Below are 27681 nucleotides of genomic sequence, written 5' to 3'. Positions count from 1 at the left end.
CAGAGATCTTAGAACTGGAAGAGTAGCGAAATGGAGACATTGCGAGTAGCATGTGTTTTGTCAAGAAATTTGCGAAAAAGTATTTTCTGCGAGAGACAGTTGTTGAACCATCGACTATTAACGATAAATGTACAGCCATGAGAAATCCGTTGTAATTAAAACACATCAGTGGCACCGTTACCATTGACACGTCTGACAATAGCTTATTATTTCAGGTTTTTGCTGCAAGGAACCAAAGTACTCAACAAACCGATGTTAAGGTGTATCATGGACCATTGGCACAGCAGATTCGAGGAGTGAAGTTATTTTCATTGGTTACTAGTGCAGGCGGTCTGGTTGCTCAGCCGTACCTTATTCAACATGCAACAACTTTCGGAAATTTACCGCTGTCCATTGCAATGCTCGGGTTTATAGGATGTTTCACATACGTAACGCCGTTCTTATTGCATTGGATAACAAAAAAGTATGTGACGGAGATTAGATACACGCCAGATAGGGAAGTTTATACTGCTGTAGTGTACAACTTTTTTCTGAAGGAGAAAAAGGTAACTTAACAATTCTCCAACGAAACCGTCAATATTTGTTGCAAATTACAACCCTTTGCCACATGATTACAAAATATTTGCGTCATTGAATGTTAAACGTTTCTAGAAGCATTTTACTGAACAGTTTTCTATAACACAATACTATTGTATTCAGTTAAGGAGAGAATATGTTAGTGCCATACCGGTATGAGACCAACACGAAATAATACTGGATGCCCTCTGTAGTATGAAATTGGAACCAAAATTACACAATCCTGTCTCCCTCTCATCTCATCTAGCGGCTCTCTCAGATGCCTATAACAGCAGTGTGGAGAAAGCTGTATAACGTCTATTCACTGTATTTTAAGGAGTGTAGTCCATTCCATGTTCTCAAATAGGCCTACTTTTGTTATCCTACTATACCTGAAATAAAATAACTGTGATTGACAGATTGACTTAGCATGGCAGTGTGCAGTGTTATGTATGAAAATGCTCTATATATACCTACAAAACAGACAACACTGTGAGCACATGGTACTCAAGAATGATGTAAAGTTAACTGTTGGCTGGCTCCTACCACTCAATTTGCTGAAACATCAGATACAAAGTAATTTTAATACTGCATATCTCCTAAGATAATTCATAGGACCCGTATTACCTTATGTCTTCCTGTGTTTCTCCTGAACACAAATTGATGTTCCCCCAAAGTTGGCTTCTAAAAATAGTTTAATTGTTCTGTATATAACTGATGTGTGATCCAGGCATAACTTACTAAACTGATACTGGTAATACTCGTCAGCACCTTCCTTCCTTGATACTGGGATCATCATATTCTTCTTGAAGTTTGATGGTATTATGCCTGACTCATATCTGACATACTATGTGGAACAGTTTTGACATGGTTGCAAAAATACGCCATGTAAATTGGCCCATTGTGCCATCAGACAATGAAGTTACCTTTCTGTGTAACAAAATTATGGTAATATCTCCAAGGAAGTTGTAGGATTCCTAATGTTTAAATCATAGTCACCAAAATGATATTGGTTTATATGTGCATTATTAACTGAGAACAAGACAGGGAATCTTATAGCTTTTAACACAAGGTAGGAAAAATATTTAATTAAAAGGCAAGTATAAACTGTGAGCATGCCCACAGTATTCTTGCAGTATTTGTCTCTGACTTAACCAAAAGAACATTCGTCTTTTGGGTTCCATGATGCATATCAAGTAAGAGAGAGCCTATCGTAAGAGACATGAAGGTGGCGTATTCATTGCCTCTGACAAGACATTTAAGTCCAGAGAGTTGTAAATTGAAGCTGAATGTGAGGGTACTGTAGAATGTTTGGCTGATTCGTGTAAATGCTCCACTAAGTTTACATAAAATTCATAAATTCTTTACAGTGGTTAGGTAACATGTTGTTGTTGTTGTTGTTGTGGTCTTCAGTCCTGAGACTGGTTTGTTGCAGCTCTCCATGCTACCCTATCCTGTGCAAGCTTCTTCATCTCCCAGTACCTATTGCAACCTACATCCTTCTGAATCTGCTTGGTGTGTTCATCTCTTGGTCTCCCTCTACGAGTTTTACCCTCCACGCTGCCCTCCAATACTAAATTGGTGATCCCTTGATGCCTCAAAACATGTCCTACCAATCGATCCCTTCTTCTAGTCAAGTTGTGACACAAACTCCTCCCCAACCCTATTCAATACCTCCTCATTAGTTATGTGATTTACCCATCTAATCCTCAGCATTCTTCTGTAGCACCACATTTCAAAAGCTTCTATTCTCTTCTTGTCTAAACTATGTATTGTCCATGTTTCATTTCCATACATGGCTACACTCCATACAAATACTTTCAGAAACTACTACCTGACACTTAAATCAATACTCGATGTTAACAAATTTCTCTTCTTCAGAAATGCTTTCCTTGCCGTTGCCAGTCTACATTTTATATCCTCTCTACTTCGACCATCATCAGTTATTTTGCTACCCAAATAGCAAAACCCCTTTACTACTTTAAGTGTCTCATTTCCTAATCTAATACCCTCAGCATCACCCGACTTAATTCGACTACATTCCATTATACTCGTTTTGCTTTTGTTGATGTTCATCTTATATCTTCCTTTCAAGACACTGTCCATTCCGTTCAACTGCTCTTCCAAGTCCTTTGCTGTCTCTGACAGAATTACAATGTCATCGGCGAACCTCAAAGTTTTTATTTCTTCTCCATGGATTTTAATACCTACTCCGAATTTTTCTTTTGTTTCCTTCATTGCTTGCTCAATATACAGATTGAATAACATCGGGGAGAGGCTACAACCCTGTCTCACTCCCTTCCCAACCATTGCTTCCCTTTCATGCCCCTCAACTCTTAGAACTGCCATTTGGTTTCTATACAAATTGGAAATAGCATTTCGCTCCCTGTATTTTACCCCTGCCACCTTCAGAATTTGAAAGAGAGTATTCCAGTCAACATTGTCAAAAGCTTTCTCTACATCTACAAATGCTAGAAACGTAGATTTGCCTTTACTTAATCTTATGTCTCCCATTTCATCTTCATCTACATCCTCTTCCATTTCCATAATATTGTCCTCAAGTACATCGCCTTTCTTTAATCTAGCTTCTAAGATAAGTCGTAGGGTCAGTATTGCCTCACGTGTTCCAATATTTCTACAGAATCCAAACTGATCTTCCCCGAGGTCGGCTTCTACTAGTTTTTCCATTCGTCTGTAAAGAATTCGCATTAGTATTTTGCAGCCGTGACTTATTAAACTGGTAGTTCGATAATTTTCACATCTGTCAACACCTGCTTTCTTTGGGATTGGAATTATTATATTCTTCTCGAAGTCTGAGGGTATTTCGCCTGTCTCATACATCTTGCTCACCAGATGGTAGAGTTTTGTCAGGACTGGCTCTCCCAAGGCTGTCAATAGTTCTGGTGGAATGTTATCTATTCCCGGGGCCTTGTTTCGACTCAGGTCTTTCAGTCCTCTGTCAAACTCTTCACGCAGTATCATGTCTCCCATTTCATCTTCATCTACATCCTCTTCCATTTCCATAATATTGTCCTCAAGTACATCGCCCTTGTATAGACCCTCTATATACTCCTTCCACCTTTCTGGTTTCGCTTCTTTGCTTAGAACTGGGTTTCCATCTGAGCTCTTGATATTCATACAAGTTGTTCTCTTTTCTCCAAAGGCTTCTTTAATTTTCATGTAGGCCCCTAGTGAGATAAGCCTCTACATCCTTACATTTGTTCTCTAGCCATCCCTGCTTAGCCATTTTGCACTTCCTGTCGATCTCATTTTTGAGACGTTTGTATTCCTTTTTGCCTGCTTCATTTACTACATTTTTATATTTCCTCCTTTCATCAATTACATTCAATATTTGTTCTGTTGCCCAAGGATTTCTACTAGCCCTCGTCTTTTTACCTACTTGATCCTCTGCTGCCTTCACTACTTCATCCCTCGGAGCTAACCATTCTTCTTCTACTGTATTTCTTTCCCCCATTCCTGTCCATTGTTCCCTTATGCTCTCCCAGAAACTCTGTACAACCTTTGGTTTAGTCAGTTTATCCAGGTACCATCTCCTTAAATTCCCACCTTTTTGTAGTTTCTTCAGTTTTAATCTACACTTCATAACCAATAGATTGTGGTCAGAGTCCACATCTGCCCCTGGAAATGTCTTACAATTTAAAACCTGGTTCCTAAATCTCTGTCTTACCATTATATAATCTATCTGATATCTTTTAGTATCTCCAGGGTTCTGCCATGTATACAACCTTCTTTTATGATTCTTGAACCAAGTGTTAGCTATTATTAAGTTGCGCTCTGTGCAAAATCCTACCAGGTGGCTTCCTCTTTCATTTCTTACCCCCAATCCATATTCACCTACTACGTTTCATTCTCTCCCTTTTCCTACTAACGAATTCCAGTCACCCATGACTATTAAATTTTTGTCTCCCTTCACTATCTGAATAATTTCTTTTATTGCATCATACATTTCTTCAATTTCTTCGTCATCTGCAGAGCTAGTTGGCATATAAACTTGTACTACTGTAGTAAGCGTGTTCTTCGCGTCTATCTTGGCCACAATAATGCGTTCACTATGCTGTTGGTAGTAGCTTACCCGCACTCCTATTTTCCTATTCATTATTAAACCTACTCCTGCATTACCCCTATTTGATTTTGTATTTATAACCCTGTATTCGCCTGACCAAAAGTCTTGTTCCTCCTTCCAGCGAACTTCACTAATTCCCACTATATCTAACTTTAACCTATCCATTTCCCATTTTCTAACCCTCCTGAGTAGTCGCCGCCCGGAGATCCGAAGGGGGACTATTTTACCTCCGGAATATTTTACCCAAGAGGACGCCATCATCATTAACCATACAGTAAAGCTGCATGCCCTCAGGAAAAATTACGGCTGTAGTTTCCCCTTGCTTTCAACCGTTCGCAGTACCAGCACAAGGCCGTTTTGGTAAGTGTTACAAGGCCAGATCAGTCAATCATCCAGACTGTTGCCCCTGCAACTACTGAAAAGGCTGCTGCCCCTCTTCAGGAACCACACATTTGTCTGGCTTCTCAACAGATACCCCTCTGTTGTGGTTTCACCTACAGTACAGCTATCTGTATCGCTGAGGCACGCAAGCCTCCCCACCAACGGCGAGGTCCATGGTTCATGGGGGTAACATAGGCAGAAACAAAAGCTGATAACTTAACAGACTTGCATTATTTTGTTATTTTGTATGTTTAACACCTGATAAAGCAATAATGAGAACTCATTTATTGTGTCTCCTTGCGCAGTGCCAAGAGTGATCCAAGCAGGTTGACGTAACAGCAGTGGAAGAGCAGTTTATTATATATGTGTCATCCTCTTGACAGGTGTAAAACACCAAATCTGAGGACCCTTACACAAAATGGCATGCAGAAATATTTTGATAACGGAAAGGACTGAATAGAGATGTTAATTGGTTTATGGTATTTAGTAAGTGTAAAGATTTGCAACATCATTCTAGTTTCCTCTGTCATTTCTCTTATGTAATATGTTCTGTCAGAGCACAGGGACAAGTCTGTTATAAACTGTCACCAAGCCTATGTGGATAAGTTGAAAAAAGTCCAAGCCTAAGAACACAGTTCAAGATTGAAAACAGTTGCATTCTGTCGTACTAATATGGTATGACAAATATTTCTTGGTAATTCCTCTTTTTGCCAGACATTCTCTTCTAAAGAAATCATCTTAAATGTGACTCCTTTGATAATAGAGAAGATCTTAAGCCTGGAGTGTATGAACGACAAAATGTCACATTGTCACTGCATGTTTTAACTGTGTGTCATAGTGGTACACTACTCAACTGGTCAAGCCATGCTTGCATTATGGTTAGGCTGTTCCTCCTGGCATACACAGTTACAGCAAGACGATCATTCTTTATGCTAGGACATATTCATTCATCCATTATGCTCAATAGGTCCCATCGAGGACAACCTTTAGTGATGTGGAATGAATTGAGGTAAAAATTAACAAGAGACAAGGAAATATTAGAAACTTAATATGTGTTTTGAATTCACAGCAAACAATCCATGTACTGCTTAATGCTGTTCGTATTTATGACAGCTAAATTTGAGACTGCTACCTTGTGGGAAGGGGTTAAAGCTGCTACTATTGGTAGCTTGGCAAAACAAAAATTGCAGTCCCACTTGTCTGCTTTGACCAGTGACATCGGTGTGGCAGGCATAAGTATTTGAAGTGTGTACAACATGACGACCATGATGTCGCTCATTACACCTATGAACAAACATAAATAGCATGCAAATTATTTAACTCTAGCATTACAATGAAACTAATGGAACGACAGCAGGAAGTAGGGGGACTTTGGGCAGGGAGAGGCTAAATGTATGACAATAAGAATAACACCACCAGTCCAAGACAAATATTAACCCAAAAAACAAGTACACGAAATTCTCAGCATCTGACATAATCACAAAACCAAGAAATGAAAACCATTGTTACCATAAATTTCACATCACATATAAATTTCAAATGAATCCCTCGATATCAGGGCTTCCCACACAACTCGAAAACCCAGGTATCACAAATTTCACTTGACCTATGTAGCTCATCTGAAGTCGTCGATGCCATGAACCCGCAAGCCACTCCAAAAATTTCGCTTGACCTATATGGCAGTTAAAACGAAGCTCACTAACAAAAACCAACACACTAAAATTTTCAAATCTATTATCCAAACTTTCACTTTTTTTATGAATCTGAAACTTAAGTCCACAGTACAACAGACTAAAACTCGTGCACATAACCAATATCAAAAATGTAACGTAACCAACAATGGTAAACCAGTATCTACAGTACTACCAATCACAATTCAACACAGTTTGCAAACACTAACAAGAAAAACCCCGAACTTCACAAAAATGTGCATTGCCACCAATTTCGATATACATGAACTAGCACTAGTAATTCCAAACATGAATCCATCAGCCACAATATGTAAAATCAAAGTAACTCACTAGCAAATCAGAAAAAACTCCTCCAATAACAACCTGACACACAACTTACATCAAATGACACACTAACATACCTAACAAACAACTTCGAAATATAAACATATGAACAAAAGATTGTGACCAAATGCTACGTACTGTGATCTACAACCATGACCCAGTTAAAAACACTGTACCACCACCATGATGAAACATAACACAATTGTGTCACGGGTCAGAGGCTGGGTGGAATTGCATAAGAATGCTGGTTTTCAAAGAAAATATTCATCTGCACTTGTAAACATTATTTACAGCACATCACGTATTGTCATGTAGCTTTACAATGAAGCACTGCTACTTGCCATATACACTATGTGGTCAAAAGTATCCAGACACATGGCTGAAAATGACTTACAAGTTCGTGGCGCCCTCCATCAGTAATGCAGGAATTCAATATGGTGTTGGCCCACCCTTAGCCTTGATGACAGCTTTCACTCTCACAAGCATACGTTCAATCAGATGCTGGAACATTTCTTGGGAAATGGCTGCCCATTCTTCAAGGAGTGCTGCACTGAGGAGAGGTATTGATGTCAGTCAGTGAGGCCTGGCATGAAGTCGGCATTCAGAAACATCCCAAAGGCGTTCTGTAGAATTCAGGTCAGGACTCTGTGCAGGCCAGTCCATTACAGGGATGTTATTGTTGTGTAACCACTCCACCACAGGCCATGAATTATGAACAGGTGCTTGATCGTGTAGAAAGATTCAGTCGCCATTCTCGAATTACTCTTCAACATTGGGAAGCAAGAAGGTGCTTAAAACATCAATGTAGGCCTGTGCTGTGATAATGTCATGCAAAACAACAAGGGATGCAAGCCCCCTCCATGAAAAACATGACCACACCATAACACCACCACCTCTGAATTTTACTCTTGGCACTACACTCGCTGGCAGATGATGTTCACCGAGCATTCGCCATACCCATATCCTGCCATTGGATCGCCACATTGTGTATTGTGATTTGTGACTCCATGCAATGTTTTTCCACTGTTCAATCATCCAATGTTTATGCTCCATACACCAAGCAAGGCATCATTTGGCATTTACCGGTGTGATGTGTGACTTATGAGCAGCCACTCGACCATGAAATTCAAGTTTTCTCACCTCCCCACCTAACTGTCATAGTACTTGCAGTGGATCATGAGGCAGTTTGGAATTCCTGTGTGACGGTCTGGATAGATGTCTGCCTATTACACATTACAACCCTTTTCAACCTTGGCAGTCTCTGTGTCAGTCAACAGACGAGGTCAACCTCTACGATTTTGTGCTGTATGTGTCCCTTCACGTTTCCACTTCACTATCACATTGGAAACAGTGGACCTAGGGGCATTTGGGAGTGTGGAAATCTCACGTACAGACATATGACACAAGTGACACCCAATCACCTGACCACGTTCGAAGTCCTTGAGTTCCGTGGAGTGCCCCATTCTGCTCTCTCACGATGTTAATGACTACTTAGGTTGCTGGTATGGAGTACCTGGCAGTAGGTGACAGCAGAATGCTATTAATACGAGAAACGTTATGTTTTTGGGGGTGTCCAGATACTTTTGATCACATAATTTAGCTAACAGAACTTTTCAATCCCTAAATCTAGATATTCAGATGATTTGTAGAGAGGGTGACTAATAAGGTATGTTTTTAATTTTCTTTTGAATTGGTTGAAAGTCCAAACTCCTGACTTTGTGTTAGATGGGACTTCATTAAATATTTTCCTGCCAGGAGATGTAGCTCCACTCTGAAATGTAGACCAGGAAGCAGTTATTTATGTGACAGTGTAAATCACAGTTCAGCTGAAACAGATTTTTGTTATCAGTAATAAAAACTGTTAAGGAGTAAATGAATTAGGAAGTGAATGTCGGAATTACAAGATGAATAATTGTCTGTGTTAAACAGTATTCTTAGTGCTCACATCTGATGAATAAACGCTTCATTTCCCTCAAGTGCACTGCCACAGGCAACACAATGAGTGTTGCTTTCAAGGTCATCACATACTGATCTGAGCTCTCGGTTAGTTTATCTGCATTTTCATTCAATTTTAACTTATCATCCAACTGCACACCAATGAATTTTACAATGTTTCATGTAGACTGTGAGGATTAATGTCCACTTTTGGTGCTTACAGGTCATTATGACTTGTTGGAAATTGCATAATATTCTTTGAGAGATAAAAGCTTAGACTGTTAGCTTTAAACCATTTGTGGGTTTGTTCAGTTATCATTTGAGTTGTGTCTGCTAAAGTTGAATTTGGCCCCTTGATTAGTATGTTTGTTTCATCAGCAAATGTTACAGATACATTAACCACCCTTTAAAGTCACTGCAAGGTCATTCGTGCAGAAAAAGAACAAAGTGGGCCCAGTAGTGATTCTTGTGGCATCCCAGATGTTAAGTTTTGCCATTCTGAGATTAGTTTAATGTCTGTGACACAGTCTGTCGGTAAGACTTGCTGCTTCCTATTATGACAGTGAGACTCCGTCCATACAAGAGGGATACCATTACATAAGTTAAGTGTGTCAAATAGAATTTTGTGATCCTTACAATCAAAAGCTTTGGGAAGGTCACCAAATATGCCAACACAATAATTTTTCTTATTTAGCTCTGCTACCACTTTACTTGTGAAGCTTTTATTGCTTTCTTTGTGAAGAACCCTTTATGAAAGCCAAACTGAGAATTCTATCATAAACTACTGTCTAAAATACATTTGAAAGGTGTGGAAGAAGTAAAATAGGTGAGTAATTGGAGGTAGCTGCTGTTTATGTTCAGTTTTGTAGATCGTTGTTATTACAGCATATTTAATCTGTAAGGGAGTAAGCCTTGAGTCATGGATTGATCGGAAAGATAGCTTATGGGTAATCATGTCAAGTCTGCAAGAGATTTCAATATTCTGCTAGAAACCAGCCATCAAAATTACTACTGTTTAGTGTCTTTGTGAATTTTGTAATCTCATTTAAGGTTGTATTTTTCTAAACTAATATCTTTTCTTGGTGCAAGTACCACCATCATTGAGTTTTCCAGCCCAGCATTGTTATCGTCGTCATAATGTCTGGTAATGTGCTCCGCAGAATTTGAATCCCCGCCAGACGTCATGGACGTCGAAGACCCCTAGAGGTCTCTGCATCATCGCGCCGTAAACTGTGGCGGCGCGCGCATACTGGCCTGCATATAGTGTGAGGGCACCACAGTGGGACACGTGTTTCCAGCAGCCAATAGCGGCATCCCCCATAGAGTATTTAAGAGCCGACCTCTCACTCTGCCAGTGAGTCTGATCATTGCGTGAGTCTCGACACATCGCCTCGACAAGGCAGCGTGTTTATCGTACTTTGATCTCGTTAATCGTGGACGTCTTGGATTCGTTTGGTTGTCTCTGTCACTCCGTTGCGTGTTGTCATCGTAAGGTCTTTCTCCATAGTCCGTCGTCATTTCATGTCCGTCCTTTCCATTCTTTTGTTTGTGCACGGGCCGCTCTCTGTTTGGTCCCGCCGCACTTTCTCGGTCACCCCGCGACCATTCCGGTCGTGATCACAACAGGTTACAACATCATTGTCGACGAGGTAAATGGTGGTAGGTACTAGCATGGAGGCAAAGTTAGTCTATCGTCTGGAGTAACAGCAGCAGCTCATGCAGCAGCAGCAGCTCCAGTTAGACATCTTACAAAAGTTGCTGCAGTTGTAACGGACAAAGTCGATGCTCGGGATGCGTTACCACAACAGCTTCCGAGTCCTTGGGTGTCCGATGCTTTCCCACGTTCCGCCATAATTTCCAACCTTTAATGACGCTAAAGAGGACTATGAAACCTACTTACATTGGCTGAAACAACATTTTACGGCTTTTCAAATCTCGGACAACTCCTTGCAGCGGTCGTTGTTTTTGTCTTGGGCCTCCCCTGACACGTTCTTTCTTCTCCGCAAGTTGGCACCGTTGTCCGAGCCTGTGGCTCTCTCTTTCCAGGAGATATGCCTTTTGCTGACAAACTATTATTCCCAGTGCTACCATGTGGTCACCTCTCCGCTGGAGTTCCACCAGTACCATAAACGGTCTGGTCAATCATATCGTTTCTGGGTCACGGACTTGCAGGGTCTCAGCCGTCGATGCGATTTTACGTGAACCAATCAGCAGTGTAAGGCTTTGTATGCAGGCTCCCTGATCCGGGATGTGGTGGTTCAGCTGGCTCCCGATCCTGAGGTCCGTACTGCGGCGTTGAAACTCGACAACCCCTCCTTGGAAGAGATTCTCCGCATTGCCCACTCCTTTGAAATTGCTCAAGCGGCTAACGAGCGTCTTATGGCGCGACCGCAGGTGGCGGCAATCGCAGCGTCATGGCGGGTTCCGCCCTCGCGACGTCGACATGGCCCGGACGACAGAGGCCAGCACCATCGGGACTCATCGTTGTCCGATGTCTCTATGGAATCGGCACCTTCGGTCGCCCCTTGTCGCCGGTCGCACGGCCCACTTCCATCTTGCCCACAGTGTTTTACTGTGACTTCGCAGACTGATTGTCCCCACCGCTGGAAAACGTGCATGCTGTGTAACGAGGAGGGCCACATTTGATCGGTTTGTCCTAGTTGTTTGACTCGGACTCGCTCCAGTCCTGCCCCACCTGGGCATCAAGATACAGTCCATGCTCTGCAATCGATCGTCCCACAGGATGACCCATGAGCGTGGCAGCTTTTTCTCATGCTCCACATTTTCACGGAGAAGGTCAGTTTTCAGGTTGACACTGGGGCCACCGTCTCCCTCATTAATATGGCAACATATACCCAGCTGGGCTCTCCTGAGTTGTCACCTCCCTCTCGCCGTTTGGTCGCCTACAGAGATGGTCCACTCCCCTTCATGGGCAGTTCATCATCCAGGGAACGTACAAGTGTGTTCCCCAGCTTCTTACCCTCTTTGTCGTCAACCATCCGTCGGCTTTGAATATTTTTGGCCTGGATGCGTTTCAACTGTTTGGCTTTCCTATTTCCGATGAAGTTAAGGTTGTTTCCATGGCTGTTCCTTTTCAGGACTTGGACGATTTCTGCTCCGCTTTTGCGTCACTGTTTGCAACGGATCTCGGATGTGCTTCCGGCTTTCAGGCGCACACCTCCCTATGGCCGGATGCGCAGCTTTGCTTTCTCCGGGCCTGGCCCCTTCTGGTGGCCTGACGGCCGGCTGTCAAGCAGGAACTGGATCGGCTCCAGGCCACTGGTGTTCTGGAGCCTGTAACATACAGTGCCTGGGCGGTGCCGCTGGTGGTCATATGGAAACCCAGTGGGTCCCTTCGGCTGTGTGGGGACTTCGGCGCTATAGTCAGTGCTCAGTCCCTCATCGACACTTACCCCATTCCCTGACAGGAAGACCTTCTCGCTAAGCTTGCTGGGAGAGAGTATTTTTCAAAGACTGACCTGGCTGAGGCATACCACCAGTTGCTCTTGGATGCCGACTCTCAGAACATCATTGTTATCAACATGCCTTTCAGATTGTGCAAGTACAAGTGCATTCCCTTTGGTGTCTCTTCGGCGCCGGCCATTTTTCAGCGATTCCTGGAGCAGTTTACACAGCCTATCCCCACCTGTGTGAATTATCTGGATGACATCTTGGTCAGCGGGCGTTCCCGCCAGGAACATTTGCAAAACCTCAGTGCCCTATTTCATGCTCTGCAGTCTGCTGGTCTCCGCTGTCGGCTGAACAAGTGTTGTGTTTCTCAACTGGAAGTGGGATACTTAGGCCACTGGCTTAGCAAAGATGGCATTTGCCCTTGGGGTCGTAATGTCGCGGCCAGTGAGGCCCTTCCTTGTCCCAAGAACTTATCTGAACTCCAGGTGTTTTTGGGCAGTTACTTATTACTTAAAGTTCTTGCCCCAGGCTGCCTCTGTTGCTCAGCCCCTCAATCACTTGCGTTGCAAAGGGGTACCTTTTGATTCGACTCCTGTGTGTGACCAGGCTTTTCTCCGTTTAAAGGCAATGCTGAAGTCTGCCCCTTGCCTTACTCCCTTCTCTCCAGACCGCCCCTTGGTTGTGGTGGCTGCTGCATTGGCATACGGCATTGGGGCCATCCTTGCGCACCAGGATGCCGATGGCTCCAAACAGCCCATCGCTTACGCCTCTAAGACGTTGACCCCAGCACAACAGAACTACTCCCAGATTGAAAAGGAGGCCCTGGCGATCGTGTTTGCTGTCCAAAAATTTCACACCTATCTCTTTGGGGCAAAGTTCACCCTCCTGACACACCATAAATCCTTGGTTACACTTTTCGAACCCCACTCTCACCTTCCAGAATGGACAGCTCAACGTCTCCAGCACTGGGCATTGTTTTTACGTAATTACACTTACACCATCCGGTATAAGCCCACCGCCCACCATGCTAACGCGGCTGCTTTGTCACGTCTCCCGGCAGGCCCCAATCCTGCCTTTGACCAGCAGGAGGTTCTCTGCTTTCACATTGATTCCGCCTACCGAGATGTGCTGGACGGTTTGCCTCTTATGGCTGCTCACATTGCTGTGGCTACCCGCCGCGACCATGTTTTGCAACAGGTTCTCAACTATGTGGTCCACGGGTGGCCCTCCTATGCTACTCGTCGGATGCAATCCTATTTCAGCCCCTGGTGCCACCTGTCCCACAGGCTCTCTGTGGCCGATGATGTTGGATGCCTATCGGGTGGTCATCCCTCCGGAATTGTGGCTTCGGGTGCTCGGTTTGTTACACCGTGGGCACTGGGGTATGTCCCGTATGAAAGTTTTGGCTTGCTGGCAGGTGCAGACGTGGTCCTCGAGTCTCCATCCCTGCACCCGGTTGCCGTCTCCCCGTGGGCCTGCCGCCGGCCCTCTCTGCCCCCAGGTGGATCGACAGCCCCCCCCCCCCCGCCTATGGGCTCTGGATCGGCTGCCATGGATACCTCAGACGTCCCTTCCTCCCCGCCACTAGCGGTCGATGAGCCCAGCTCATTTCCCCACTGCCGCCCACCTCGGCACCGTCCAGGGTGTTTCCGCCCCTACGCGCAAGTTTCAGGGGGGAGGGATCTGGTACCGTGCACCCCGGAATTTGAATCCCCGCCAGCCGACATTGCCGTCGAAGACCCCTAGAGGCCTCTGCATCATCGTGCCGTAAGCTGTGGCGGCGCGTGCACACTGGCCTGCATGTAGTGTGAGGGCACCACAGTGGAACACGTGGTTCCAGCAGCCAATAGAGTATTTAAGAGCCGGCCTCTCGCTCTGCCAGTGAGTCTCGACGCATCGCCTCGACAAGACAGCGTGTTTATCATACTTTGATCTCGTTAATCGTGGACGAGTTGGATTCGTTTGGTTGTCTCTGTTACTCCATTGTGTCTTGCGTGTTGTCGTCGTAATTCCTTTCTCCATCGTCCATCATTGTTTCGTGTCCGTCCTTTCCGTTCATTTGTTTGTGCACAAGCCGCTCTCCGTTTGGTCCCGCCGTGCTTTCTCAGCCACCCCACAACCGTTCCGGTCGCGGTCACAACAGGTTACAACAATAATCATTCATCTTCTGTTGCCATTTCACATGTACAGTTTGAGTAACAAGGATTTCAGTATTTATGTTTGATGGCTAATGAAGTGAAAGATATATACACCAGTGTAGAAATTATGTATCTTGTTAAAGCTTTGATGCATTATTTATTATTATAAGGTGAAAGTATTCACTGAAGTTCCTCACTACTAAGTAATGAAATTATTTAATTCATGAATTTAAAAAGTTTGGTATGCTATTGTATATACATTATGAATCATCTAAGAAGAAGAAAAAATCAGTGTAACAACTAAAATTTGTATGGGAGAATAGCCAGTCTCGTCATTATTCATGTTGATTATATCATTTATCCTATAGATAAATTCTTCTCATGATGGAATGCTCATAAGAAACTAATTTCTGTCATTGTTCCTCAACTGCATAAATGTTATGAAGTACCTCCTACGAATTGCTTGGGAGCTAATGAGTGCTCCAAAAGTGATGTGTGTCTTTTTCAACAGTGTTTTATATGTGACAAAAGTTCATTTCTTTGTAGACATGCCATTACTTCCTCTCAGTCAAACAGAAATGACCAGTGGAAGGGGGAAACTTTGAGTCTCTTGAATGCTAAGCATACAGTATTATGTACTGGCATGTCACAATGTCCCATCCAAGGGGCTCGCTGCTCTCCATGGCTACCACAGGGCCCCAGCCTTTGTAACATCATTTCCTTTCAGTGCTGCAAGTCTATCCTCTTGCTATTCTTTTTCCCCTCCCATGGGGAACATGTCAGAGATGTTTTGGAAATGTGTTCTGCATATTCAGTGGCTGATATCAGAACAGTGTCTTCACTGTTTTTCATTCCCCCCTTTTTTTTCTTCATTCCCCTTCTCCTGTCACTCCTCTGCTTCGGTGTTTGAGGTTCCTCTTTTTCTTCTTCCTTCCTGTGCACTCCTCAAGGCCAGCCCATGCATCTAACATGTAACATGTGGCTGGGTAATGCGTAATTCCCAGACTCCTGGGTTGGCAGGTAGGGTTCGCATGTACCCCCTGGTACAGGCCAGGCCCAGGGAAAGATGACTGTCTGAGCTGCTACCTTCCCAAATTGCCGAATGGTCCCTCCGTCAGGGGTTTGGGAGGTGTGACCAGAGTGTGAACAATCACCAAAGGAAGGGACACCGCCTTCTTAGGGGGAGGGGGGGTTGGCAGTTGGAAGCAGCATGCCATCTGTGACGCTGGCAGTCATGGGGGTTTTTCTCCCAATGAGCAATTATTTTCTTCCCGGTCAATGCCTGTCAGATGTAAACGGAATGAAGCTAATGATCAAAGACCCTCCAAGCTGCACCACGGCTCCTTATGGTTTCACATACTGAAGACAGTCAGTCTTTTGCTACAGCAAATCCATTTACAATTCGGAAGGTGTTGATGCAATTGCTGGCCCTGTGAAATCCTGTTCTCGTTTATGAAGTGGCACTTTGCTTTTGGAGAATACTTCTGATTCCCAGGCACAAAAACTGCTTGCAGCTTCGCTCCTCCATGGCTATCTCATTCATGTTGAGGCCCATTGATTGCTGAATTCTTCCCATGTGCTGCTCGATGGTCTGACCGAGGTAGAAATCCAAATGTACCTCTCTGATCAGAGTGTCATTGCAGTCCATTGGGTAGTGAACAAGGTAGATGCATACTTAGTGCCCACACTCACTCTTTTTATCACTTTTGATAAAGTAGTGCTTCCATCAAAGATCGAAGCAGACTGTGAAGTTATCACAGTGCACTGCTGCCAATGTCATCATTACAACTACACTTGAATGTCCTGTAAATACCTAACCAAATGTATAACCTGTGGTAGGAATACCAACGATGGTGATTGGCCACCTCCTCCTCCCCGCTGTATCAACTGCAATGGCGACCATGCCACCTGCCTCTCCCAAGATCATCCTCTGTATCTTAATGCGTTGGCTGTCCAGGAGACCTGGGTGAAGGAAAAAGTGCCTTATCCGAACCCTCACAAATTGTTGGCTAGTTGCAAACCCTATGTTCTACCGTCTGGCACTTACAGTACTGTTCTTGCTACATATCGCTCCATGAACAACATGGCAACACAGACATGCAATCTCAAGTTCAGCACTGTGGTCGTGAAATTGCCCAGTATCATGGCAGCATACCCATCATCTTCTGCAGCTGTGCAACAAGCCACCAAACCTTCACCTCTCAGGGCAAAGTCCTCACTACACAACCGGCAGGCCGGAAAGGACAGAAGGAATACTCCCACGAAGACTTCCTACATCCCTCCAACCAACAAACATCGGGGCCCTACTCCGCCAAACAGAAAGGCTCCAAGAAGCCTACCAAAGGCAAACGGTCTTGTCCTTTGTCCTTCGCCGACTTGGAGGACCTCTTCAACGGCAGGGTGTGATACCCTTGCCTGCCCTTGCCTGGCTGACCACCGTGCCACTGTGCACCGCCAACCATTTTTCAGCCCTGGACTCCACAGATAAACAGAGGGAGAATGCTGATGTTCCCTTTGGTGCTTGCCCAGAACCTGTCATGGCTGACCTCAGTCACTTTAACCTCATCTGCCTTAACATGTGAGCACCAATGTTCCTTTTCAACACCACTTGTACATATTCCCATTTGGATGTCTCCTTCTGCACTCCTGAGCTTGCCCATCATCTAGAATGGTCCATTCTCTATCACACGTACTCAGGCAACCATTTCCCGTGTGCTATCAGTATGCTGACTCCTACCCCACCTAAGTGTACACCCAAATGGCAGCTTTCTAAGGCTGACTGAAGGCTTTACTCCTTTCTGACCACCTTCAATATACAACATTTCCCCAGTTGCGATGACCAGGAAATATCTTACGAACATTATTCTTACCACCACACAACGTACCATATCTCGCACTTCCTCTCTGCCTCACCGTATCCCGGTCCCTTGGTGGACTGAGGCTTGCCACGATGCAATTTGCATGCAGAGATGTGCTCTCTGCATTTTTAATTGTCATCCTATGATGGCCAACTATATTCGTTACAAACAGTTCCATGCAAAGTGTCATCACATTCTTCAGGATAGCAGAAAATCTATCTGTATTTCCTTTACTGGTTCTTTTAACAGCACCATACCATCTTCGTCACCTGGGCCAACCTCCAACGGCTGTCTGGAACTGAGGTCCATTCCCCAATTACCAGCCTGACAGTAGCAGATGATGACGTAGTAGGACCTACTGCTATTCCCAACACCTTGGGCTGCTATTTTGTGGAGATTTCGAGCTCCAACCACTACCACCCGGCCTTCCACCATTGGAAACGAGTGGAGGAGGCTCAGGCAATACTGTTATCTTCTCAGAATCGTGAGTGTTACAGCGCTGCATTTACTATGATGGAGCTAAATCATGCTCTCATTTCATCCCGATCCCCTGCCCCAAGACCAGATGATGTTCACATTCAGATGCTGCAGAACCTCTCTCTTGCAGGTAAGCACTTTCTCCTATGCAATCGCATCTGGGCAGAGGGTACGTTTCTCAGAGGCTGGCTTGAAGCCACTGTCATACCCATACCTAAGCCCAGCAAGGACAAAGACCTTCCTTCTAGTTATCACAACATTTCTCTCACCAGCTGTGTTTGCAAGGTCTTGGAATGTATGATTTGTGCCCGGCTGGTATGGTGGCTCAAGTCTCGCAATTTACTAACCTCTGCACAGTGTGGGTTTCGAGCAAGCCGTTCTGTGGTTGAACATCTTGTCACCTTGTCAACCCATGCCATGAATTGTTTTCTGTGAAAATACTACACTATGGCCTTGTTTTTCAATTTGGAGAAAGCCCACGACACCTGCTGGAGGACTGGTATCCTCCGTACACTCTACACGTGGGGCTTCCATGGCCACATGCCCCATTTCCTTCAGGAATTCTTAAAAGACCTAGTTGTAAAGGTAGTGTGAGTCTGCCTTGTTGGACATCTTTACACAGGAAAACGGTGTGCCTCAGGGTTCTGTCATGAGCATTGACCTTTTTGGTATTGCCATTAACCCTATAATGGCCTGTCTCACACCAGGCATCACCAGTTTCCTTTTCGTTAACGATTTTGGAATCTGTTGCAGTTGTCAACAGACTTGTCTCCTTGAGTTTCGATCATCTTTACTTATGGAACATCGGCAATGGTTTTGCTTTTCCTCTGACAAAACTGTTTGTATGAATTTCTGGGGGCTCAATTGGTTTCTTCCACCATCTTTACATGTTGGGCCTGTTGCCCTTCCATTTTTTGAAACTACGAAATTCTTGGGGCTTATGCTCAATAGGAAACTGTCTTTGTCCTCCCACGTGTCTTACCTAGCTGCCTGCTGTACACAGTCCCTCAGTGTTCTATGTGTCGTTAGTGGTTGTTCCTGGGGAATGGATTGGACCACCCTCCTCCATTTGTACCAGTCCCTTGTCTGTTTGAAACTAGACTATGGGTATTTTGTTTATGCATCTGCACATCTGTCCCTCTTAGGCTGTGTCGATACTACCCACCATTGTGGCATCGATTGGTTGAGATTCCATGTGCTGAATCAGCTGAACTACCACTGTGACTTTCTCCTTGGCAGATACGAATGCCCTTTGTCTGCCATACCTGGCCACCCATCTACACCTCCTGCTTTGATGACTCCTTTGATCACCAGTACAGGGTGTGTCTCTCTTCTGTGTTACATCTTGGAATTTACTTGCGGCTCTTGCTCCGGGAGCTTAACTTCACGCTACCTGCCACTTTCCCGATGGGTGTGAACCCTTCACCACCTTGGCTTCATGCGGTGGCCTTTGTTGGCCTTGGCCTTCATTTGCTTTGCTCTTATCGTTGTAAGTTTCACAATCTCCACACGGAACTTCATGATTGTACCTTTGTGTACACAGATGGCTCTCGGACTGACCGTCATGTCGGGATCTCCTTTCAATGTTTCTTCGTATCTTCTTCTGCAACACTGCTCAGTATTTACAGCAGAGATCTTCACCCAGTATCAGGCTGCACAGTACATCATGCAACACAGACTTTTCAATTGTGTCATCTGCTCTGACTTTCTCAGTGCCCTGCAGAACCTTGGTATGCTGTACACTGTCCACCCTTTTGTGCAACAGGTGCGAGAAAGCTATCACTTGCTCACTCTTGATGGAACTACTGTGATGTTTATGTGGGTTCCTGTTCACATTGGTCTGATGGGAAATGAGGCTGCTGCCAAGGCAGCAGTCCTCGTACCTCGGCCCACTAGTTCTTCCACTCCCTCTGATGATCACTGTGTTGGCAAGTGGCATCACCATTGGTCCTCCCCTCGTGGGAATTAAACCTCTCCCATTGGCTTGGACAACCTCCTGTCAGCCATCTCGCCATGAGATCATTTTAACTAGGTTGCGTTTTGGCACTGTCTTTTTAGCCTTCACCATTTGTTAAGTGGTGCTGCCCCACCACTGTGTGCTCATTGCCCTGCCATTTCCTGATGGAATGCCCTTTTATTAACCACTTATGTTCTCATTTATGTTTGCCATCTGAGTTTCTGTCCATTTTAGCGAACGATGCACAGGCTGTCAACCGCGCTTTAGCAATATGGCAAAGGACATTTAATTGTGGCATAGGGTCTTCATTTCCGTATGGCGTATTTTATGGTCCCTTCTCCAAATTCCTGTTTTTTTTTCCCCTTAGTGTTCTACAGTTCTGACATGGGCGTGTATGAACCTAGTTGTTTTTGCACCCTAAAACAAAACAAAACGCCACAGAGTGCACCATGAAACAAAGGAACATACCAGCTTTTTACATATGTGTGAACTGGGCTTTTAAAGTGTCTTGAATCAACAAATCTGTGTGAAAAATAAGTCTTGCGGTGGCTGATATGATATCTGTGGCAAGGAATGTTGGAGAGCAGCGTAGAGTCTGCCTGGATGTTGGTTTACTCTGGGTTGTGTGCCAGAATAATAGGCAGAGCCTTAGGTACTGCTTCACCAACTTACAGCGAAACTTTCACCTTTTGACCTAACCTAAGTCTTGAGCTACAGTACAGTTCAGTGTACCACTACAACTAAGATTTTGTATTCACAGTCAAAACCCACATTCCAGAAAATATGCTTATAAAAATAAATAAATAAAAATGTTAGCATTATGTTCTTGTTCTGTTTGTGCATGTATTTCGTCACACACTGCATCATGTTACTTCATGAGACAAAGCAGACATCTGGGATCAGTAGGTTAAGTTGACCAGAGAAGTGGTTTGATCACTTCCATGCTTTGATTGTCTTGTATGCTAAGTTAAACTATATTGTTTGTCAGTGGAGTCAGTAATTTGGAGAGTGCATGACACATCATAGGAAATGTACTTGTGAACTATACTGGTGGGTTTCAGACAGAACTGAAGGCAGAGAGGCCTGCTTGTGTTGGTGCAACAAATTGGCAATTAAACACAGGATAGAACTTTTTAAGATTTACATTTGTATCTGCCATAAGCAGCTTCGTAAATAGATTTATTTTGGTGTGTAAAACTTCTTTTATTTCCAGTTTATACACCGTTACCTTCATTTTTCAGATAATATTTCGCCCAGAGGATGTCGAAGTACCAGAAGTTCCTGGCATGTTCTCTTCCTTCCACGTCAGAGGTATTCCTTTATTTGTTGATCCTAGGATGTTTGAAGACAAATCGCATTATGCTCGTATAATGGGATATGACAAACCTCTAGACTTGAAGCTTGGAGACCTGGAAAATGATAAGAAAACGTGATAAGTTCACACCAGTGTGTATTGAGAATAAACTGAAATAAATTGAGTGACTATGTTGAAAGTAGTTAATGTGAGTGAAATCTTCAAGTGTTAATGTATAATTTTGGGAAATTTCCCATGTCTACCAGTTTAGTGCCTTTCTCTGCTTAGTGCTGTTTAGCACTAATAAATTATTGAAGGTGAGTACTTACTGGATTTTCCATTTTCTTTATCCTCCACACTCATTCCAGGAGCTCAGCCAGCAATGGCTGGTTGCAGGCACAGTGTAGCTGAACGCCTCGTTGTGTGGTTGCAGGCACAGTGTAGCTGAACACCTCGTTGTGGCAGTTAATGGGCATTGCCAACCACCCTAATGTCGTGGACACCACATGTGCTTAAGCCATCATGTTCAACTGTAGAACATAGTGTATCAGGGAGTGCGTATCTTGGCATAATCACCTATAGCAAAATGAAATATTTCACTTCAATTTATGCAGCTTTGTTAATGGATGGTTTCAGTTTTAAATTTCAGCTTTAAAAATATTTATTAAACATGCAGAAATTTATTCTGAGTTAAAAAATTTGTTTCATGTCGAAGTATGTAACTTGTTTGTCAACTTAGCTGTTCAGTTTTAGGCTATAAGAGACTCCTTCCAAAGCCTTACATATTTATTGTACATTTGACAAGAGTTATGTAGAGGGGGGCGGCACCCTCCCCCCTTTCATTTCTCGTAATTTATGTACATTATATGGATCACAATACTTGTCAGAGACTTGTATATTACCTAATATAAATTTTCTGACTTTATCTCCAGTTTTGGTTTTTATAACAAAAAGTGTATTACATACAACAATATGTGTTAAATATGGTGTGAATGTAGACACGAGGCTACAGTGTAGTTCAGTCTGTTACCACGATCGTCATTTAATGGTGGGGAGGGGAGGTGGGAGAGGAGTGTCTGCAAACACCTTTTTGATGCATATTTCAAATTTTAAGCCAGCTATATGCCATTAGTCCATGCAGTTGAAATACTATACATTATGGTCAGAAAAGCACGTAAGAGTGTGGCAGATTAGGCTGTGCTGAGAAATAATTGTTAAGAAAAAAATTCAATATGTTGCACTACTTTTGAGTTAATTAGCATTGAAGTTAGCCAATAGACCTGTAGCGTGCAATTTCGTGCTGCCCGCCAGATACACTTAGTGTCAGTTGTTTTGTAGCGTAGCTGATAGTGCACGAGACTACTCAGCCTTTGGCTTGGGTTGATCTCTTATACCGTCCAAGGCCAATTTTTGTATTGCTCTCTTGTTTGGAAACCAAAGAAGAACACATTTGGCGGCACCATCTCAGGTGAGTCACTTGAATTTGCTATCGCAACAGCCTGATAGCTAACTTCAATGCTAATGAACTTTGAAACAGAGCAACATACCAAATTTTTTTCAAAAACTTTTTTTCTCCCCACACTGTACCCTTCATCACCCTTACAAGTTTTTCAGACTTCCTGACCACCCTGTATGAAGGTAAGTCAGTTATGTACATATCAGTAAATACATCAAACTATATATCTTTTTCTACACTGAAATACATTAATATATAAAATCAAATCATCAACACCTGCCACTTCTTTCACAGCAATGTCACAATGGGTTCTAACAATTGTGACAGGTGAATCTACACTTGGTGATCCCCCTGCCGTGGCCACTTACACTGATGATTCCTCCATTCTCTTGTCTAAATTCAGTTCTGCATCAAAGAAAATCGGGTAAACATTGTTTGTGCTGTGCTAGCTGAGACCTCTTTTTTTTTTAATAAAAAATCACTGCTGCTGGTGCACAACAGCAATTTTCTGGATGGTGTCTTGTTTTAACTTGGAATTAATCAAGTTTGTGCTTTACAGATTCCAGAGGACAATTAGATTATTTCCCAGATGACACTTGAAAGCATCTCTTGTTGTCCTTCCAGGGAGCAAGTCCAATGATGGGTCTGCTGCCTTATAGCCTTTGGACCAGCTTTGGAGGTTATTTCAGCCATCCTTATATAGGGAACTGACATGGTTTGTAGCTCCCTCTTAATCTGAGGAACAGAAAACATATATAAATGTGAACTTAAAGAAGTGTTAAACAAATTCTAAAAAAAATAAAGCCCCAGGAGAAGATTCAGTCAATCTAGAGCTGTTTAAGTAAGCAAGCAAGTCATTTATAGACAGATTCTTCTTAAATTTGACCTGGCCAGGGGATGATCACCCTAAAGGCTAGACTAAATCAATTGTTATTCCTATCTGCAAAGAAGGAGACTTGAAAAACTGTGTTAACTAATGAGGAATAAGGTTACTGAATTTGGCATATAAAATGTATGTCAACATCACCAAAAGTAAATTGTATAAACCATACGAAAGCACAAAATTTCTGCCAACATCATCAAAAGTAAATTGTATAGACATTACGAAAGCACATGAGGAGGAGCTTTCAAAAAGAAAGATCATGCTATGGATGGCCATTTTTCAGCAAAACTGCGGCTAGAAAAACACAGAAAATTCATCTTAGAAATTAGAAAATGTCTTTAATTTTATTGGGTTCCTTTTTTGTGACGAGTCCAATAAAAAGAATTTTCATACAACTGAATAGATTTGCTGATTTCCAAGATCATATTCACAGCTGTGGTTGCTCTGGCTATACAGGGTAAAAAGTATTTAAACTGACAAACTCTGGGAGGTTGTAGGGGACATCAAAACAAGTATTTTTTCCTAATGCCATTTTTTCCTATGAGGAGTATTTAAACTGGTAAAGGAAGATTTCTCTAGCGGCAAATTAATTAAACCAACAAACACTTTTCCATTTTTTTATGACCGAGACAACAACTAGGTAGCAGATACGGCCCAATTAAACAATCCCCAACAACACCGACCCACACATTAACGAAGAACCGCACTTGATGAGCGCTAGTAACCGTGGCATGTGGGTTATCCTCACTCCAAACATGCGAATTGTGCATGTTGAAGACTCCATCATGCCCGAACGTTGCTTCATCGGTAAACAACACAGAGGATGGAAATTTAGGATGCATTTCACACTGTTCCAGGTACCACTGCGAAAATGTGCTCTGGGTGGATAATCAACTGGTTCCAGGTTGTGGACACACTGTAAGTGAAATGGATGCAGCAATTGCTCTTGAAGGACTGTTCTTACATTCGTCCCCATGTGACGTGCAATTGCACAAGTGCTGATTGAAGGATCCCGCTCCACATGCTGCAAGATAGCTTCCTCAAATTGCAGTGTTCATACCGTGTGACAGCATCCCTGTCCAGCTAATCTGCTAAATGACCTGGTCTCACGCAGACATTGGTACACAGCATCAAAGGTCATATGATGCGGGATAGGGCGATTAGGATATTGTTGTTGATAAACCCGCTGTGAAGCTCGTCCATTGTGGTGCACTATGTAGTACACACCAACCATATCAGTGTACTCACTCCAGATGTATCGCTCCATTAGTAAACATAGACAATGCACTACTACACTGGTGGATAGCAGTTGCCTACAACTGAAGAGCGTAATACGCCCTCTAACAAATGAAGATCGTAATACGGTCTCTAACAACTGAAGAGCGTAATACGGCCTCCAACGTCTTAAAATATTTGTTTTGATCTCCCTTAAAACCTCCCAGAGTTTGTCGGTTTAAATACTTTTCACCCTGTATAGTCTTTTGCATAGAGAATTCATCTAGAAACACACATTGCCTTCATTGATTTAAAAAAAAGTTTGATAAGGTCAACGGAAATTATTACAAATTCTGGCAGATGATTAAAGTTTCCCAGAAACTTATCGATAACACACACAAAATTTACAGAACAAATTTAATTTGTGTGAAGAAAGAGGACAAATTATCAGAGTAAAGCAGAATACATGTAGGAGTTCAACAAGGATGTGATCTTTCACCACCCTTTTCTGTTATTTATAGGAATATAATTATTCAGGAGTGAAGACAAATGCCACATGGCTTCATTCAAATTAAAAAAAAAAAACCACAAATCTAGGTACTTTAGTTTTTGCAAATAACTGACTTAGCTGAAAAAGCCATAATGCATACAACAACAATGGAAGTAATTAATGGTGTAATATCCCCCACAAGAACAGAAGCACACCAGAATGTGCTTTTATAAGACATTAGCAAGACCTGTGCTACTGCAGCAAAGCCTGGACAGTGAGTGTAAAGAAAAGACAAACAGCCTGTGAAATGAAATTCTTGAGACAAATAGTTGGTTATACCAAATGTGACCACAAAACAAATGAAGATGTGTTGAAGGAACTTAAAATGGAAACCTTCATACATTATATTCAGAACTACCAAAACAACTGCAAAAAACATCTACAATGAATGAGCTCAAAAGGGATCCCAAAATTCATCCTACACTACGATCTCAATGGTATATGATCATGAATGAAAAGATTACAGGAGAACTTCTTGACAAGTCCACAACAGTTTGGGTTCTATCCTTATAGTATTTTTTAGTGTGGAACGTTACCCAACAAGCCACAGGGGCTGAGCATTGTGAATTTATTCAGAAAGTGAATGTTAGACAAAAGCTGCATAACACTGTCCTTATAAATATTTCTATGACTCATTGCAAAAACAAGTAATGGGATTTAAATGCTGATGATTGTAATTAAACATACATGGTTAGTTTTCTGCTTAATCATAGATGCAGTTGTATCACAAAATTTTACTCATACCACGTATACCAGCAATATTATTGCATAGAGCAATGTTTCTTAAAGAGGGGTGTGCGATTCCTAGCCAGAGGGTCCGCGACGCCTAAAAATTGAAATGTGGTGTAATAAAACATAACTTAGAGCTGTTATGCAAGACATATTTTTTCAGGTACAAAAAAAAAAAAAAAAAAAAAAAAAAAAAAAAAAAAAAAAAAAAAAAAAAAAAAAAAAAAAAAATAGAAATTTAAATCTAAATATTTCCCTACTTTACTGAATTACTGCCCTGAAGCTGGTCATCTGTTATACAGGACTACTTCAAGCAAGAGAAATTCTTTCTTTGTTAGGGTACTTTTACAGGTTGGAAGAGGGCTAATGACTCGAGTGAAACCTTTAGCATCAGAAGTAGTATACTAATTGCTTCATATACAGATAAACTTTAGCAGCGAGAAAAATGCTTGAGGTTTTGGAGTATGTTCTGGATAAAGCTACAAAATATGTTAATTTCATTAAATCATGTTCTCTAAATTCCCATCTTTTCACAGTTTTATGTGAAGAAATTGGCAGTGAACACACTCACCTTTTCTTACATACTTTTAAGCGCGTTGTTCGTCGAGAGGGAAAGTTCTTTGTCATTTCTTTGAGCTGCACAATTAAGTATGTTTGTTTCTTTTAGACAAGCAGCATTGTTTTTCAAGTGAGAAATTGTGCTATTTTGGTTGGTTGTGTGAAGCGTGGCCTGTTTGGTGCATATTTTCTCTTGTCTCATGTGAATTTAACTTAAACCTGCAAGGAAGAAATGTTAATATTGTGCAGGTTGAGTGTAAAATTGAAGCTACAAGTAACAAACTGCAGCTGTGGGCAGTACCAGTACAGAAAAATAACAATTCATCATTTCCAGTGCTGAGGGACTTCATTGATTCTTCAGGTGAAAAACTCTCTGCTGAAGTGCAAAAGACACTCGATAGTAGTAGTTGTAAGTTTTTGAGAATATTTCCCTGTCCCACATCCTGGTAATTGTTAAGTTGAAGATCCTTTCACTAATGGTGAAATCTCTCTGACACAGGGCAACAGCAGCTATTTGAACTATCACGCAACACTTTATGGAAAAATGTTTTCAGGGAAAATTAACTACTTTGCTTTTGGTTATGTGTGCGTTGTGAGTATGAAGAGTTGTAAACAACAAAGTTTAGGCATTGCAAAATTTGGTGCCTTCCCCTACCACTTAGTTACTTCAGCAGACCTTTCCTGCTCTGTGCAGTACTGAAGCCTTAAAGCAAAATCATCTTAATGTGGAATCAGAACTAATATTAATGGTGACAAAACTTATTCCAGATTTCAGTGGAATTATGGAAAAATGAAGAATTTCATTCCTCACATTAGTGACCCCATATTTCAGAACATGGTTTATCAAGTGGATTTCTTGAGGGAAAAAAATACATTGACTTCCAGTTACTGTACTGTATTTTCTGTATTATTATACTTTTACTGTATTACTGTAAGTTCCTGAATGTTCAATTGAAATTTCATTCACTAGCATTATTTTTCTTGATGTTTTTGTCAGTGGTAGTTCTAATTAGCACATTTTTTAATGCCATGTGAAATTTTAGTTAGCATTGCAAGGGGGTCCGCAGATCACTTTCTGAATAAATTGGGGGTTCACATTATCGGAAATCTTGATAACCACTGGCATAGAGATTCAACAAACAATATTCTATCTTGCTGTGCTTTTGTTGTTGAAATATCAAACCA

The 27681-nt window shown here is 42.5% G+C and overlaps 1 protein-coding gene across 3 annotated transcripts; it reads left to right on the top strand.

Moving 5' to 3' along the window:
- LOC126481556 (transmembrane protein 70 homolog, mitochondrial) lies at positions 1-22030 on the top strand. 3 transcript variants are annotated; one of them, XR_007587587.1, is made up of 4 exons: positions 1-129; positions 216-545; positions 21053-21422; positions 21539-22030. XR_007587587.1 is itself a non-coding variant. In XM_050105399.1 (3 exons), exons 1-3 carry the CDS (start codon positions 31-33, stop codon positions 21242-21244), a joined length of 621 nt encoding a protein of 206 aa, XP_049961356.1. In that variant the 5' UTR covers positions 1-30; the 3' UTR covers positions 21245-21429. The 3 variants fall into 3 exon arrangements, 1 of the variants encoding a protein (XP_049961356.1); XR_007587588.1 differs by having other exon boundaries at positions 21502-22030; XM_050105399.1 differs by lacking the exon at positions 21539-22030 and having other exon boundaries at positions 21053-21429.
- Positions 22031-27681: the final 5651 nt, after the last annotated feature.

The sequence above is a fragment of the Schistocerca serialis genome, chromosome 5 (assembly GCF_023864345.2).
Source record: "Schistocerca serialis cubense isolate TAMUIC-IGC-003099 chromosome 5, iqSchSeri2.2, whole genome shotgun sequence".
In the NCBI taxonomy this organism is placed as follows: Eukaryota; Metazoa; Arthropoda; class Insecta; order Orthoptera; family Acrididae; genus Schistocerca; species Schistocerca serialis.
This window is presented reverse-complemented; position numbering and strand designations above follow the sequence as displayed.